The sequence below is a fragment of the Culex pipiens genome, chromosome 2 (genome assembly GCF_016801865.2).
Source record: "Culex pipiens pallens isolate TS chromosome 2, TS_CPP_V2, whole genome shotgun sequence".
Lineage (NCBI taxonomy): Eukaryota > Metazoa > Arthropoda > Insecta > Diptera > Culicidae > Culex > Culex pipiens.
Genome location: NC_068938.1, coordinates 157,617,920 through 157,634,892, shown reverse-complemented (window position 1 = coordinate 157,634,892; position 16,973 = coordinate 157,617,920). Strand labels below are relative to the sequence as shown.

The following is a 16,973-nucleotide window of genomic DNA, read 5'->3' as shown; positions in this document are numbered from 1 at the left end:
ATGGTCCGATTTTCAATGTTAAAATATGAAACATTCGTGAAATTTTCCGATCTTTTCGAAAAAAATATTTTCAATATTTTTAAACCAAGACAAACATTTTAAAAGGGCGTAAAATTCAATGTTTGGCCCTTTTGAAATGTTAGTCTTGGTTTAAATATTTTTTTCGAAAAAAGATAAAAAAGATCGAAAAATTTCACGAATGTTTCAAAATTTTACTAAAGTACTTTTTGATTGCAAATTTGATTTTACATCAAAAAATGAAGTTGAAAATTTTTTGCGACCACTTTTTAAATTTTTTGAAAAAATCAGTATTGATTCAAAAATTCATAACTCGCTCAAAGATTTTTTGCACAACCTGGAAATTTCTGAAAAGTTGGCATTTAATGTCCTCTAAAACATATCAAAAAATAAAAAAATAAAAAAATAGTGTTTTTTTTGCAAATCAAGTTTTAGTGACAAAAAGTTGAATAAAAAATCACCAAAATTTTTTTTACCGTGCATCATTTTTTTCAGTGTAGTCCATATCCATACCTACAACTTTGCCGAAGACACCAAATCGATCAAAAAATTCCTTCAAAAGATACAGATTTTTGAATTTTCATACATCATTTTTGTATGGCCAGCTGCCAAATTTGTATGGAAAATTATATGGACAAACTAATGATGCAAAATGGCTTCCTTGGGCATACCGAAGGCATCAAAAAAGATTCAGTCGGATTTAAAAATACAAAAAAAAAATCGAATGACCGAAATCTGAGAGAATTGCTCAGCTGTCTCATTGTTCCTGCCAAGTGCGTCTACAATGAGACAGTTGAATAACTCTGGCTGTAGATGTCGGATCGATCTCATATTTTGATCAATGTTAGAACACACTGAAAGAATGCAACAAAAAGCTCATTAAATTAGAAAAAATTGTTGAAAGTTGAAAACCAAAAGTGTCTCATTGATGACTACCCTACCCTATCTCATTTTTCCAAATTTTTGTAATTAAAATAAATTTTGGTACCCTAACATGTATAGGTCATCGCTGAAATTTTAAGTTATCGCAGTTTTAGTGAAAAAAGTTGTTTTTTTGCCGATTTCGTCATTTTTCTGAAATGACGCGGAGATATGATTTTTTGAAAAAGTGTTTTTTTTCGAAAAATGACGAAAATTGCCATTTTTCGAACCACCATAGCACGGTGTAGGTCACCCTAATGGCCAAACAATAAAAAACGGGTCTATTTATTTTGGCCAAGGAACCCTCAGAAAAATGTTGATCCCGATCGGAGAACTTTTTTTTCGGTTTAGGCTCTTTTCAAATGTAATTGCTGTATAAAAACAAGTAAAAAAGATCTCATGGAGGTTTTTAGCAGCTTTCCTTGTATTCCAAACGCCTTTAAATAATTAGAGTCATAATCAAATAATGGGAACCAAATTCAAGTGATATTTTGTAGAAATCACGAGTTGATTGATTAGCCAGACTCAGACATGAAGACACAAAGGAATAGATTGTAATATCACCGTACGCCAAATCACGTGAAAGATAAACACAATCAAAATTTCACCAGCACATGTATGTATTAACAACCGTTATCACAAGATTCGCAATAGCCGCAATAACTTATCTTAGAAAATAACAACAACACATCTTCCGCATTATCACTTCAGGCACACGAAAAAAAACACTAAACTTCAAAACCTAAACTCAGTTCAGTTCTCACTTTCTGCTAGGCTTCGCGTGCGTTCTAATGTACTCCAGCGCTCGCAATATGGCGTCCGGAATGGGCGGCGGCTGGGGAATAACGTCCCCCACCGGATTGTACCCGTTTTCATCTGCCGTGTAAGTAATCTGCACCACTTCACCCTCGGGAGAGGTGTACTTGTAGCCTCCGGTGGCGGCGCGACCACCTTGACCTTGTTCCTGCGCTTCCGTACCGTCCGACAGCTTGTATCGATAGAAGTACGTTCCGTCCGGTTCGATGTTCTGGTCCTGTTCCAGAACTTCTGACCGTTGACTCCGGACGCCGGCCAGCAGCAGAGTCATGGCGAGTAGGACGGTGCAAATCTGAAACGATAAGTTATTAGTACACGAGAGATGCTAGATTGGAGGTCAAGTTCAAGTTGAGTTACCTGGTTCATTTCGAGAGCCTGTTTGGGTAGACTGTCGTGACCAAGATAGACTAGACGCGTATTGATCGGTTGATCGCCAAAGTCGTCTTCTTTTATACTGAGATGAGATGAGCGATAGTGTCCAGCAGTCAACACCACACAGATAGCATGGGGTCTTCCCCGCAAAGCCAAGGTGGATGCTGCTGCCGGTTGACAGAGGTGAGGTTCGTGATGTAACGTGCGGTGGCGCATAAACACCAGACAAGTTTGGGCTTGCAAATAGACTTAAACCTGTCCGGGCTGCTCTGTGGCACCTGAGTGGAATATTTGGGCGGACAAGGAAGAGCTGTTTGACCCCAAATCGAAAAGTGGAGGGTCAGGCGATGTTCAGTTGAGGTATAGAACCTGACTTTGGTTCTAGAATGGTCTTGATAATCGTCATCAGAGCATAATTATGTGAATATCATTGAACTTTTAAGCATCAATTTAATTCTAGCGAATTAAAAAAATAAAATTAAAAACATTTAAATTGTCAATTGATCACAACAAATCGGGGTGAGATTGGGTCATATTTTGTATGTATAGAATCGCGGAACTTTACCACCCACTGAGAAAATTGGCTCGATCCTAAACTCGATTTAGGCTCGATCTCGAGCCATAATTCTCAATTCTCAGTGGGTATTCTTTTAATTTCAGATGCATCTGAGATGCAAGTTTACCTGCTCCCTGTGTCATAGCTGTGATATTTTTATGAAGATATCACAACCCACACAAATCATCCCTTCGGCTAATTTATAGCCCATTAGGTCGCGTCGAAAAATCAGGCAATCATTCGGCGATCAACATCATCGTTTTGGATTTATCGCCCGCGAGAAGCGTGCTACTGCTTAATCATCCTCAAACCCCTCCCCTCCCCCCCAAAGTCCAAAAAGGTAATAAAAATTCCAACCCATCGGCGCCCCCCATATTTAAGTGAATTTATAGCCGTTCAGCATGGCAGTCGTCTTCATTTCGTCTGCTGCATGCTCTCATTGATGTCAAGCCGGGTCTGTCTGCCATAGGTTGACCATCGCGCGAACTGACTTTGTCAACCCCAAAGAGCGCTTTATGCTAATATATTCAGGTCTGTCCATTTGGACAGTATCTCCTTGGACCGCGGGCCAGTAGTGATGCACTATTAACCAAAGATGACCTGCGGGGGCCAATTTGGAAGGCAAACAAAACCTTACGGAGTCATTAAAGCTGACCGTCCAAGATGTCTGTGTGTGTGCACTGGAGATTGAGTGATAAACGGTGGAACATCAATAAATCTAATCATTGACCACTGTCAACCGTGATGGTTTAGATTTTATATTGGTATAGAATTGAATAAGGGTAATTCACCGCCAACTCACACAGCAGTTGCCCCGACCCCTCTTCGATTTGTGTGAAACTTTGTCTTATGGGGTAACTTTTGTCCCTGATCATGAATCCGAGGTCCGTTTTTTGATATCTCGTGACGGAGGGGCGGTACGACCCCTTCCATTTTTTGACATGCGAAAAAAGAGGTGTTTTTCAATAATTTGCAGCCTGAAACGGTGATGAGATAGAAATTTGGTGTCAAAGGGACTTTTATGTAAAATTAGACGCCCGATTTGATGTCGTACTCAGAATTCCGAAAAAACGCATTTTTCATCGAAAAAAACACTAAAAAAGTTTTAAAAATTCTCCCATTTTCCGTTACTCGACTGTAAAAAAATTTGGAACATGTTATTTTATGGGAAATTTAATGTACTTTTCGAATCTACATTGACCCAGAAGTGTCATTTTTTCATTTAAAACAAAATTTTTCATTTTAAAATTTCGTGTTTTTTCTAACTTTGCAGGGTTATTTTTTAGAGTGTAACAATGTTCTACAAAGTTGTAGAGCAGACAATTACAAAAAATTTGATATATAGACATAAGGGGTTTGCTTATAAACATCACGAGTTATCGCGATTTTACGAAAAAAAAGTTTTGAAAAAGTTGGTCGTCATCGATCATGGCCGTTCATGGTCACCCGCGACAGACACGGACGACGAAACGAAAAAAAAAACGCAAAAAGTAACTATTTCAAAACTTTTTTTCGTAAAATCGCGATAACTCGTGATGTTTATAAGCAAACCCCTTATGTCTATATATCAATTTTTTTTGTAATTGTCTGCTCTACAACTTTGTAGAACATTGTTACACTCTAAAAAATAACCCTGCAAAGTTAGAAAAAACACGAAATTTTAAAATGAAAAATTTTGTTCTAAATGAAAAAATGACCCTTCTGGGTCAATGTAGATTCGAAAAGTACATTAAATTTCCCATAAAATAACATGTTCCAAAAATTTTTACAGTCGAGTAACGGAAAATGGGAGAATTTTTAAAACTTTTTTAGTGTTTTTTCGAAGAAAAATACGTTTTTTCGGAATTCTGAGTACGCCATCAAATCGGGCGTCTAATTTTACATAAAAGTCCCTTTGACACTAAATTTCTATCTCATCACCGTTTCAGGCTGCAAATTATTGAAAAACACCTCTTTTTTCGCATGTCAAAAAATGGAAGGGGTCGTACCGCCCCTCCGTCACGAGATATCAAAAAACGGACCTCGGATTCATGATCAGGGACAAAAGTTACCCCATAAGACAAAGTTTCACACAAATCGAAGAGGGGTCGGGGCAAAATTTCCCGATTTCGTGTGAGTTGGTAGAGAATTACCCATAATTGAATGTAAATTTTTTAGCAGAATTTCTAATTTCTAAACCATGCGTCTCCTTCAAAGGCAAGTGCCAGACCAAACCAAGATTCAAACTTAACGGAACAGCAGGGAACACCGCAAAAAAAGTATTTTACACTCATCAAATTTCAGTCAAAACTTTGATTACCGTCATCCGGGACACATGGACAGCTGTTTTAGCCAGATTCTTGCACTATATTTTGATATTTTTGATTGATTTCGTTTATAACAGATACACAATTAGTGCATCGGTTGTCTTATTTGAAGCTTTTAAATCAGGGGCAGTGCTTATGAAATTTCGACTTTGCCTTAAGGGTTTCATACATGTAAATCGTCATAAATGTCCGAGGTTGGTGTGAGCATACATTCAAACTTTTTTATAATATTTTTTAGGGCATTTAAATGTACATTTTCATCTATGAGGGTTGTGATGTCTTCAATTAGATATGAAAACATTTGGATGTACCATTGTCGAGATATATATTTAAGTTAGCAGGTTTAAAAAAGATAAAAATATTTTTAAGTTTTTCATATAAAAAAAAAGTCAGTTTTAGATTTTTGTAATTTAAAAAAATCAAAATCGGGCTTCGTCATGCACACGGGATATGTCTTGGGAGTCTTCACTCCAAATTTCAGCCAATTTGGTCCACCCCATCTCGAGATATCGTGGAACCCGTAAATCAACTCGGTGTTTAGAGAAAAACGTTCACAAAGTTTGACAGTTCGCTTTGCGCATGGCAACATTGTGAATTCAAATCGTATCTTGCTCAGTTCAGTCATGAAATATCTTCATGAAAGTTTCAGGAATGATTGAAAATCATCTTTTTTAGTGAATTTAGGAAATTTTCTGTAATATGAAATTTTGTGATTTTCTAACCCCTTAAACATAATTTGCACTTAGAAAACTCGGATTCGATCTCATGACATTAAGATTACAAATCTTAGTGACAACGATCTGACTCAGAGAGACCAAAATTTATTGAAATTTTATAGAAATCAGAGAACTAATTGTAGAAAAATTGTTTTGACGGATGAACTTTTTTTGCAAATGAACCTCGAGAGAATAATTCTCTCGCCCATCTCGAGCTGTGTTCTCTGTGTCCGTTTCTCTCGTCTCGAGGCCATTATTCTCTCGGACTAGCGCTGCCCAGTTTTGGGTGTAAGTAAATTTCTATGCACGACGGTAAAACACGTTTCAAAACCATTTCTGATCACTTTTTTCCATTTTAATACTAAAAAATTAATTGACAAGACAATATTTTTTTTCGATGGATGAACTATGGTTCCCTTGGAACTAGCTGTCAAGTAGGACCTTTTCTGTCAAGAAGGGCCGAGAAGTTAATTAAAAAAAATTGATTTAGAAATCCGGAGTGCATGATTGGCAAAGGGAGCGCGTGGTTGTAAAAAATATTCGGAGTGAAAAGTGATTTTTAGTGATTTTCAAAGCCCTTCCTATATCATCGTTGATCGGAAGGCACGGCGTCGGGTGGATTGTGTTTAAATTTTTCAAATAAGGTTTTATTTTTTGCGGTAAAAAAGCCATTTCTATATAATGAACGAAAGACGCACTGACAATTTGGATCGTTGAGTTAATAGTGGTGCAAAATAACTGTGTGTGAGTGTTGAGTGTGTGTGTGAGTGTTTGTGTGTTAACCAGAAAGACCTTCCCATAGCATCGTTGCTCGGAAGGCTCGCCGACGGGTCTGTTATGAAAGTCCTCCCCATAGCGCCGTAGCTCGGGAGGCATCGAAAAGTCAATACCTTATCCTACTAACCCAAAAAATAATAATCACGTGATGCTTGAAGGAGATGCTGTGGATTCAACGGTCTCAAGCGGTATCAACAAGTATATAGCGAAAAACTGTGTGCTTGATGAGTCTGCAACTTCAACTATCGGACTAACATTCCTCCCTTTTGTTGAACTGCAGGCTTCTTGGGAGGGCGCCGGTATTGACTAATAAAGTAGGGATCTTCAGAGGTTAAACAGTGAACGGATGGTTGGCTCCCACTGATCATTTTTGATTCATTGTTTAACTTCAGCTGATCTGTCAATAACGAAGTAGCAGCTCATTGGCAGTCAACCATACTCATGCTCATGCTCATGCTCAAAAAATTGATTTAGAAATCCGTTTGTACAAAAATGTGGAAAATAATGTCACAAATTTAAGCTTCATTTTAGGACCCAATTTTCCACACAAAAAAATGTATGGAGCGTGGACAATCGCCATACCGTCCAAAGTTTAAGAACGGTCAACAGCCAAATTTTAGGCTGACATGAGCTTGCGGGCCAAATGTAAAACGACGAAGTTGACTTTATAGCTGTCGGCCACTATTGCTAGTACCAACCACTAGTGTCTTCCTTTTATCTACAAGGACTTCGCCGCCCTGGGCTCCTAAGTGTATGAGAGTATGGCACGGAGCGACGGCGCCGAATACCCATACAAAGAATTTTAGAGCGCCCGCCGCGGGATTCGAACCGGCAACCTCTGGATTGTGAGTCCAGTGCGCGGTCCGATTGATCCACAGGGACGGGACTTGCCAAATGTAAAATATTGTTTATTTTGCAAAAAAAAAACACATAAAAATATAATTCAAATACCAAGCTATAGTCTCAATATGTGAATGCAAAAAGGGTTTTTAAAAATGCATTTTATACTAGTTCAGTTGTTTTGCAAAAACTTTAATTACATTTTTACCAGCCTTAGAAAATACGTCATTTACATCAAAAACACTTGTTTTCAATTGTGATTTTTTTTTATTCCGAGTTATTTTTTAACATTTTTGTCATTTGAATATGATGAGAACAGAAAGTGACAATATTACAAAAGTATTGTTCAAAAAGCTTTCAAGGTTGGATTAACTTTGTGGCAATCATAATTTCAAAATATAATGAAAATGAAAAAACATGTTGCAGTAACAATATAATGGCGATATTTTATTTTCAAATAAATTTTATGACAAACAACTTTATCGAGAAAAGCAAAACGATCCAAGTAAACCCTGACGAGTTATTAGTGATTCAACGAAGAAGTTTTTTTGTTATGATTTTTTTTTTTCACCGGCTATAACGATCTATATCGACCCTTAACTCTTAACCGGTTTGGCTCAAAATTGTCACAGTTAGATATGTTTACCTAAAGAATCGAGCCGGGCGACCAGATTTTTTATTGTCACCCTAATGATGATTCAAAATGGGATTCCGCAGGCCACACAAAATCTTATCGCGGGACACATTTGGCCCGCGAGCCTTACTTTGGGACCCTGCCCCAAACCGTTACCGATTCGGGTCAAAATTTGCACAGAAGCTTAATTTTGCCTGAGAATCGAGCCAGTGGGTGTCCCTAATCTGCCCATCATTCAAAAAACGGGTAATATCCACTTTTGGCAAAATCGAGATTTTTGCTCCAGGATGTTGCAACGCATATTACAAAACTTGAATTTCACAAAAAAAAATGTTTGGTTTTGGCTGCCGATGCGAAAAACCAAACGGCCCTTTGAAATTGCCGTTGATTTGGTGACGAGCACAAAAAAGCGTTTTTCTCGGAATAGGGGAACAGCATCTAATTCCAGCGTTCCTCTAATGTTGCCATATAAGCACTTTGACAATCAATTACTGCTCATAAAAAGTGTTTTAATTTGAAACCGAGTAATAAATAGCTCAATTGGAAGTGAGCAAGCAAGTTTCTATCAAATCATTAGGCAAAGCGTTCAAAACTGCGAGACATGGAGACGCATGGTATCATAACACCCTAAATCTCATCATGTTATTGATACTTACGTTGCTACTAATTGTTCACCTACCAACGCTTAGCTATCTGGAAAGCAGTTGTCATCGAACTGTTTGAAAACAAAGCCTGCATTTTCGGAACAAGCACCCACTTATCACAATTCTTTCGCCACTGTCTACGACGCGGCACAATCTCGGACACCGTTCGTACGATAGCACACTCCAGTCCGTTATCAGCCCGGTATACAATTGAATTTCAACGACGACGATCCACTCGAGTCAAATTTGATCTCTCTCCAGGTGCGGAACGTTACAGCTAGCGGTCAGCATGACAACGACGTCGACGCAGATTCCAGTGATGCCGAAGATGACCGAATCTAGAACTAACCTTCCGGGTGCAATGGTGGAAGATGAAGACGCGGATCAACAGCCCAGCAAGAATCAAACCGAGCGGGACATCAGCATCGGGGAGGTGCTGCAGTCGATCAGCAAGCTGGATTTGAACGATTATGCCACCCGGAAGTCGTTCGCTCAGGGGATGCTGGATTTGGCCCTGCTGACGGCGAACGCGTCCCAGCTGAAGTATTTGCTTACGGTTGGCGAGGTGCACGAGTTCTATCATTTGCTGCTTACGCTGGTTATTGTTTCGATTTCGATGCAGGTGAGAAGCGGGGCACGACGTGGGTCAATTACGGTAATTGGGTTAAATTTTGGGGACATTTATCTTTTTCCAGGTATTCCAAGCGGTGATGATAATTATTCTGGCAGTCGTACTCGATATCAACAAAGTGGAGCAGCACCGAAAGAGTGATATACTGAACAACATTTTGATAATTTTCACCGTTATCAGCGTCGTGATAAATGTGATAATAAGTGCGTTCGATATGAAGACGCAGAACGATCTGTTGCGACTCTGAAGTGAGGAGTTCTTTTCAGCGTTCCATTTAGTGATAAGACGTTGAGCTTGAGCCACGGATTAAAATGTATTATATTTCGATACTAAACGGACAATACACGGCTTTGTTTAATTCCCGACCGATAATGAATGCCACCTTGCTTCGTAAACCTCGTTAGTTCTTCTCTTTCTCATATGACAAATTTCATAAAACACTTATCCTGATAAACGTGAAAGTTCCTTACGTAAATGCGCACGACTTGCGATCTTCTAAGCGCTAGTAAACGGCCCGTGAACCGGCATCCGTTCCAGCTGATCCGACAGCCGCTTTTGCTCCTCCACCAAACGGTATGCCTCGTCCCGTTCCTGCTTCGTGAGTGGACGCCGCTTCAGTCTGGCCGCCGTTATCTTTTTGAAATTTTCAATGATCTGCAAAAAAAATCTCCATTAATCTTCTTGACCCCCTTTAAAACCACTCCAAGAACCCACCTCCTGATCAACGCGGTCCAGCTTCCGCTTCACCTCAATCCGCTTCATCTCGTCCACGGCCATCGATTGCAGCTTCCTGATCTCGTTCGAGTTGTACTCCGCAATGACGGCAATCTCCGTGCGCACCCGGTTTATCTCCGACAGAATCTCGTCGTCCTGCTGGCTCTTGGGCATGTCGTCATCGTCCAGGATGCCCTGCTCGATCAGTTCTTTGCGCAGCCGCCGCTCGATGCTGATGCCGTTCTTGAGCAGCGAAACGGCCGACCGCGAGTTGTTGTGCGCCACGTCCGAGCTGCTGTTGCTGTTCTCGTTGCTGGTGCTGTTGCAGTCCGGCAGCAGGTTCTCCTCCATCAGGGCGGACACCAGCCGTTGCGTGAGCGGACCGGTGACGCCTTCGCCCCTGAAAGTACAATGATGGGGTGAGTTTTCAACGCACCTTTGAAGAAAATTGTCCAAAAGTTCTATACGCCCGCGGGCAATTATCCAATATAATGCTAAGTGATGTTACACAGTTGAGTAATTCCCCAAATTTTTGTTAATGTGAGCTTTTAATTTCTGGTTTTATATTTTATTTTTTTTTCGACAAAGGTGTAGTTGCGGTTAAGGACTGTTTAAAAATAAGGGTAGACGATAAAAATCTATTAAATAATTAAAAAATATATATATAACCTAAACTTTTTTTTTCAATGTTTGAAACCTTTTTTTTCGGAGCATGACAGAAGCAAACAAACGACTCTCTGTCTTCTAGTACCTTCTAATTCGCTTTGTTGTGTTCTTGCATGCTAAAGTTTGCACTTGCTCCGGAGCAAACAGAAGGAATCTTGAGAAAAGTGAGTTGTTCTATTGCTCACTTTTTTTTTAATTATTTTCAATTCAGCTCCCATTCTTCAACATTCGATCCGCCCAAGAAACGATCAAGGAAAGGTTTACGAAAAGGTTTAAATTTTTAAATGCACTGAACTTCAAAATTTTGATCATTCATTCATCTTTATAATTTTAGAATTTTTACGAAATTTAGAGTTACAAAAAAAAGAAATTAAATTAAGAAATAAAAATCAGAAATTTTAAAATAAATATTTACAAAGAATCTCAGATAAAAAAGTCTAAACTTAATAAATTCTTAAAATGGAAGATTAAAAATTCAAAAACTAAAAAAAATATAAAAATTAGAAACCTAAATTTAAAAAATCCGAAATTAAAAAAATGTAAAGCTCAAAAATGTATAAATATTGAAGTTTAGAGCATTAAAACTCAAATTTTATATAAAGCTACAATTTAAAAAAATCAAAGAAATTACAGTTTAAAAAAATTTATTCGGTTATTCGGTAATTTCGGAGAAGAAATTAGGATTTCAAAAATTTAAGAAATAAAAATCATTAAAATCAAAAGAAAAATAAAAACATTTCGTGTCCGAAGTCCTTGTCAAAATTTCACTGTGGATAATCCAATTAAAAGAAATTTTGATCTTTTTCAAAATTAGGGGTTTCTTACGGTCTTGCCTAAAATATGACTGTAAAAATTTCTCATTTGCTGTTATTGTAAATAGCGAAGTTTAAGAATTTAGGCATTTTTGATTATACAAAATTTCAGAATTCAAGGATTTAGGAATATTAGAATTTAAGAATTAAGGTGTTCAACATTTTAAGAATTAAAGGAATTGAAAATTTAAAAATCAAAGATTTTTTTAAATTCTTGCGTCCAAACCCGTTGGTTGTTTTGAAAAAGTAGCCTAGAATTTGCAATTACAAAATATTAAAATTTTAGAGTTGATGAATTTAAAAAAACCAAGGTTTTTCTATTTTGGTAAAATTATTTTTTTATCGTTTCTTAAATTTTTAAAATTTAAGATTCTTAAATTTTTCAATTTTTGAATTTGTGTGTTATTATTTATTATTTAAGTATTGGGCTTGTACAAATAAAAAAGTTTTTGTCACCCCCTTCCATTTCAAAATTGGCCTGAAAAATCATGGGACAATTTTTTTTCAAAAAACGCCAGATTTTTAATGGGAATTCAAGTGCACAATCATTTTTACCATGTTTTGGTTCATCCAAAAATCTTTTGAATTTTTAAAAATTTTCGATGTTCAGTACCGCAAAAAGTTTTTTTTTTCACTAAAATTTATGTTTTCTTCAAACCTTACATTTTTTGAAAACTAATGATTGCAAAACAACTCTGGAGTATTTTTTTTTTTAAAAAAAAGGTCCCATAAACTATTGTCATTTAGATGTTTATAGAAACTATTCAAAAAAAAAAACTCAAGAACTGAACTAGTGTAAAATGCATTTTAAAACACTTTTTTCATTCAAATGTTTAGACAGCTTGTTATTTCAATTTTTATTTTTTTTTTATTTTATTCATTTCATATCTCCGGAACGGCTGAACCTATTTAGTAGCGCCAAAATTCAAAAGAAATTTTATTAGCTGTGTTTTTTTTTTCAGGAAAACAAGTTGTGGTCCGAAAAAACTAGCTGAATATTTAAAAAAATCTATGAATATTCATTTGCTGATTTAACCTTTTCAAGCCTGAATTTAAAAAAAAAATGGTTTAGTTAATGATGGGAAAATAATTCTTAGCACCATACGAAAATTATAGGCTAGTTTTAGAAATATTCAATTTTGGGTCATATATGACCCATCAGGCCTGATAGGGTTAAAGGTCTCGGGACCAAAAAGCTCATATCTGAAAATGTTTTTCCTGGATTTAACTTTTTAACTTCAATATAAATAATCAAAAAATAAACACTTACATGACCTTCTCCTTCTTGCCAACGTCCCCGTTGGTCAGTCCCTTGCTCTTCTTCGAGTTGTCCTGCTCCTCCTTGATATCGTCCGCCGCCCACTGCGTACTGTAGTGCGGTCCCAGCTCCGGAATCGGCGGAATCAACGGCCCGGAATACTCCTCCAGCAGATCATCCAGCAGCTTTAGATCTTCGTGCGTAATCGACATACAGTACGGCTCCACCGACATCCAGAACTTGTTCGGCGTGTCGTTCTTCGGCAGCATCAGCTTGCTGTTGTCCGCGTTGAGCACGTGCTGAATGTGGTGGTTGGCGGGCAGGAACGGCACCGCATCTGAACTGTCGTCCGTGTTCTGGGAGGGAGCCGGCGAGGGCGGGATCAGCGAGGACATGTTCTTCATCTTCATGTGCTTCATGTGGTGGCCGAACAGCTTACCAGCACTTTCGCGCAGCTTTTGCTTCTCGTCGATGCGCTTCTTCTTGCCGGGGGAGGCTGGGGCCTTGTCGATAAACTTGCCCTTGCGCTCCCGGCGTTCGTCCGCCTTGTCGATGGTTTCCATTTCGCTTTTGAGGACTCGATAACGGAGAGCAACGGTTGACAGGAGCAGCTCCAGTTCAAGCTGTATCATGTCCAGATCTTCCGCGGGGACCAAGTCGTCCGTGCTTGAAAGGGCTGGGTTAAGAGAAATACGAGTCAATTGTGAACAATTTCTAAGCTGAATGTAGCAACAACTCACCCGCAGTATACTTCGGAAGTACCTTTCCGTTGTCCAACGTCTTGATGTACGGCACCAGCGGGACTTCCCCGGGAGATCCAGGCGACGGGACTCCCGCGTGTGCTCCAGCGACCGCCGCCGCCGCAGTCTTGGGCAGTTTCGATCCGGACGGTACCCCGGACGAAGAAGGTCCTGCCCCGAGGCCAACCAGCCCAGCACTGGACGGCAGTCCCATGCCGCGACTTTTGGCCGACGATGAAAGCGATAAGCGCTTCGCCAATCCCTTATCAGCCATGTTCACTTCTGGAGCGAAAAGGTTCAAAATCCACCCAAGTTTGTAGTACTACGGCTTGTTTACAAACAGCACTGCCACGCGAAACACCCAAACTAATCAGCTGATCTCCTCCCGTTACACGATTCACACACACGCACACCGACGCACCGTCCCGGGGGTGGCCAACCGATCTCACCAACACAACCGCAGCAACCTGTGTGACGACTCGCGCTCGGTTCAAAATGGGAGCACAGCTGTCAAGCTGGATGCGTCAGAGAGCTCGAGAAAAATCGATTTTTGGTTGCGAAAATTAACTCTTGCGATGCATTTTTACGGTCGCATTCACTTGCACTGCACGAAACGTGTCACTATGCACAGATTTGGTGCGATTTGGGGTGAGAATTTGCACTAAAACGCGACTTTTGGGACGAAAAACTGGCTGGGCGACGACTAGCTGCGCTGACGCCCTGGTGCAGCTGTTGACGGCTTTAAAAACTGTTTGACGCAACGGAATCGAAGCGAAGAGGCGTCGTTTGAAGGAGGGGCTGTGATAACCCTTGGCGAGGCATTTAGATTTCTAGAGTCATGTCATGTTTAGATTATTTTTAAGATTTCATAAGTTCGGATGAATTAGCACCACATGAGTTTGGTATTTTTTGTTTTATTTGTGATAACTTTTTTTATTAGGTTTTATAAACATATATAAAACAAAAGCTTATAGGACCTTTTCAAAAAAACTCTGGACTTTATGTTTTAAAAAAGCACTGTTCAAAGTCAACATTTCAAATAGCATCATGTGCAAACCTTGCGTTTTTAGAGGAAAAAAAAAAGAAATTGTTGAACCTCATTTTTCAATTGGGTCCTAAGGCCCTATGTCTATTTTAGAAACACCGGTAAAAACACTTTTAAAAGCCATTTATTATAACTTTTTTCATTTTAATGCAAAAAAAAAATACCAGACTTCATTTTTTCGATGGATCAACTATGTTCCCCTTGGAATGAGCTGTCGAGTTCTGGAGTTTTTTTTTTTTAAAAAAAAAAGGTCCAATAAACCAAATTTCCAATTTTTGCTTTTTGGGTGTTTTTAATACCGCCTTGAGTCAGGGGTATTAGAAATACCCAAAAAGCAAAAAACTAAAAATTTGGTTTATTGGACCTTTTCAAAAAAAAAAACTCCAGAGTTGGACCTTTTCTGTCAAGAAAGGCCGCGAAGTAAATTTTTCAAAATTGATTTAAAAATCCATTTTAAATCCTTTGCGGTCGAACAAAGGGTCATTGTACTCAGAAAAATAAACTTTAACGTTGTGAACAATAATATCAAAAATTTAAGCTTAACCCATACAAGACTCCATACAATTTTGGCTGCTGTCCATACAAAAATGGTACGTAAATATTCAAACAGCTGTAACTTTTGAGTGAATTTTCTGATCAATTTGGTGTCTTCGGCAAAGTTGTAGGTATTGATGAGGACAATTCGGAAAAAAATAAGTACACGGAAAAAAATTGCAGATTTTTTAATCAACTTTTTTTTTTCGCAAAAACTCAATTTCCCAAAACATAAAGACATAAAACATAAAGTTCAGAGTTTACGTAATTTTTGATTTTCGAGATTTTTTCATTTGTTTCAGAGGATAAAAATCTGCAACTTTTGAGCCATAGAAGAACGTGGTCAAACAATCTGCCACTGAGTTATGAATTTTTGAAAAAATAGTGATTTTTGGAAAATATCGAAATTTAATGCAAAAACGAATTTGACATCATTTTTTAATGTAAAATTGAAATTCCAATCGAAAAATACTTTAAAGATTTTTTGATAAAGGGTTTGTTCAAATATTACGTCCAGTGATTTTCGGGATTTCGGACCCCCCCCCCTCCCCCCTGTCACGCACTTTGCCTATACCTTTAACATGGGCTGTCACAAACCCCAGACCCCCCCCCTCCCCCTATTCAAGGACGTAATTTTTGAACAAACCCAAAGGGCTCTGTTTTCAAGATATAGCTACCGAATGTTTGATTTTAGCGAAATATTTGCAGTTTTTCGTTTTTCAAAAATAGTGACCATGAATGACCATTTCTAATTTTTTTTTTAGGTTCAGAAAATTTTCTATAAAATTGTCTAAGAGACATTGATGATTGGACCTCTGGTTGCTGAGATACAGCGGCTCGAAGAAACAGAAAAATTAAAGTTTTCTAAGTCTCACCCAAACAACCCATCATTTTCTAATGTCGATATCTTCGCAAATAATGGTCCGATTTTCAATATTAAAACGTGAAACATTCGTAAAATTTTTCGATCGTTTCAAAAACAAAATATTTTGACATTAAATATTGCGAGTTGCTCTGGAGAATCATAACAAAAATCCAAAAATAATACAAAAAATAATTAAAAGGACTAACAGTTTTAAAAAACAGTTTCTTGGCAAAATTTGTAGCGAACAAAACTTTTTTTATTTAAGTATTTTCAATTATTTAGAATTTTTGAATTTTCTAGAATTTTTGAAATTTTGAATTCTTTAATTTTATTACCTTGCAAATTATTATTGCAAGATTAAAATTATTGCAAAATCTTAAACTATAACAAAATCCGAACCTGGACCTGGAAACCTGGAAAATAAAAAAATCCATCAATTAAAACAAATTTATAAGCAAAATTAAAAAGCCCAAGGATTTAAAATTATAACATAATTTTTTTAACTGAAGAATTATTCAAGTTTTTTTTTTTATTTTTGAATTTTAGAACTTATAAAATCTTGATTTTTTTTTAAATTTAGAATTCTTGTTCTTTTAGTTTTACCCTGTGAATTATTTTTGATTGTCAGATTACCATACTTACATTTTTATAAAAGAATTTAAAATCTGATAACAAAAATATCTGTATATAAAAAAGTTATAGCAGGAATTAAGCTGGCTCGTCGTTCTATGGGAACATTTAAAAATAAATAAATAAATCCGATATGTTTAACACTGCGTGCGCGCCTTTTTTTGCGCAAATTTTAGGTTTTACAGGAAAAAAGAACTGTTGGGTTTCCTCTACTCCACATAGAGGCCATTGTTTGCATCATATCACTAGGGTGGCGTTCGTAAAAACCCTGAATATACGGTTTTAATAAATAGTATCATCAGCTTTTAAAGATATAGTTTTGAAGAAGATAAAGACATTTCAAATATGAATGTACGTTGAGAAAAGATTTTATCGTCATTCTTACACTTCAATTCAGATTTTGGGAATTTTACTTTCAAAGACGAATATTTTAACCATTCTGTTGGAAAATGGAATTGAAGATATTCAGTCATGCTTA

The 16,973-nt window shown here is 37.6% G+C and overlaps 3 protein-coding genes across 3 annotated transcripts in view; 1 reads left to right on the top strand and 2 right to left on the bottom strand.

The window, feature by feature from the left end:
* Positions 1 to 16,973, bottom strand: part of LOC120424759 (putative uncharacterized protein DDB_G0282133) — a 509,335-nt gene that overhangs the window by 228,098 nt on the left and 264,264 nt on the right. The gene's annotated exons all lie outside the window — the stretch shown is intronic.
* On the top strand, positions 1,692 to 9,603 carry LOC120431768 (ninjurin-1-like). Its single transcript, XM_039596886.2, has 3 exons — positions 1,692 to 1,822; positions 8,862 to 9,222; positions 9,296 to 9,603. Exons 1-3 carry the CDS (start codon positions 1,731 to 1,733, stop codon positions 9,476 to 9,478), a joined length of 636 nt encoding a protein of 211 aa, XP_039452820.1. The 5' UTR covers positions 1,692 to 1,730; the 3' UTR covers positions 9,479 to 9,603.
* LOC120431767 (transcriptional adapter 3) lies at positions 9,526 to 14,171 on the bottom strand. Its single transcript, XM_039596885.2, has 4 exons — positions 13,422 to 14,171; positions 12,694 to 13,357; positions 9,946 to 10,345; positions 9,526 to 9,885 (listed from the first exon to the last, which is right to left on the bottom strand). The coding sequence occupies exons 1-4, from the start codon at positions 13,693 to 13,695 to the stop codon at positions 9,727 to 9,729; spliced, it is 1,497 nt and encodes a 498-aa protein (XP_039452819.1). The 5' UTR covers positions 13,696 to 14,171; the 3' UTR covers positions 9,526 to 9,726.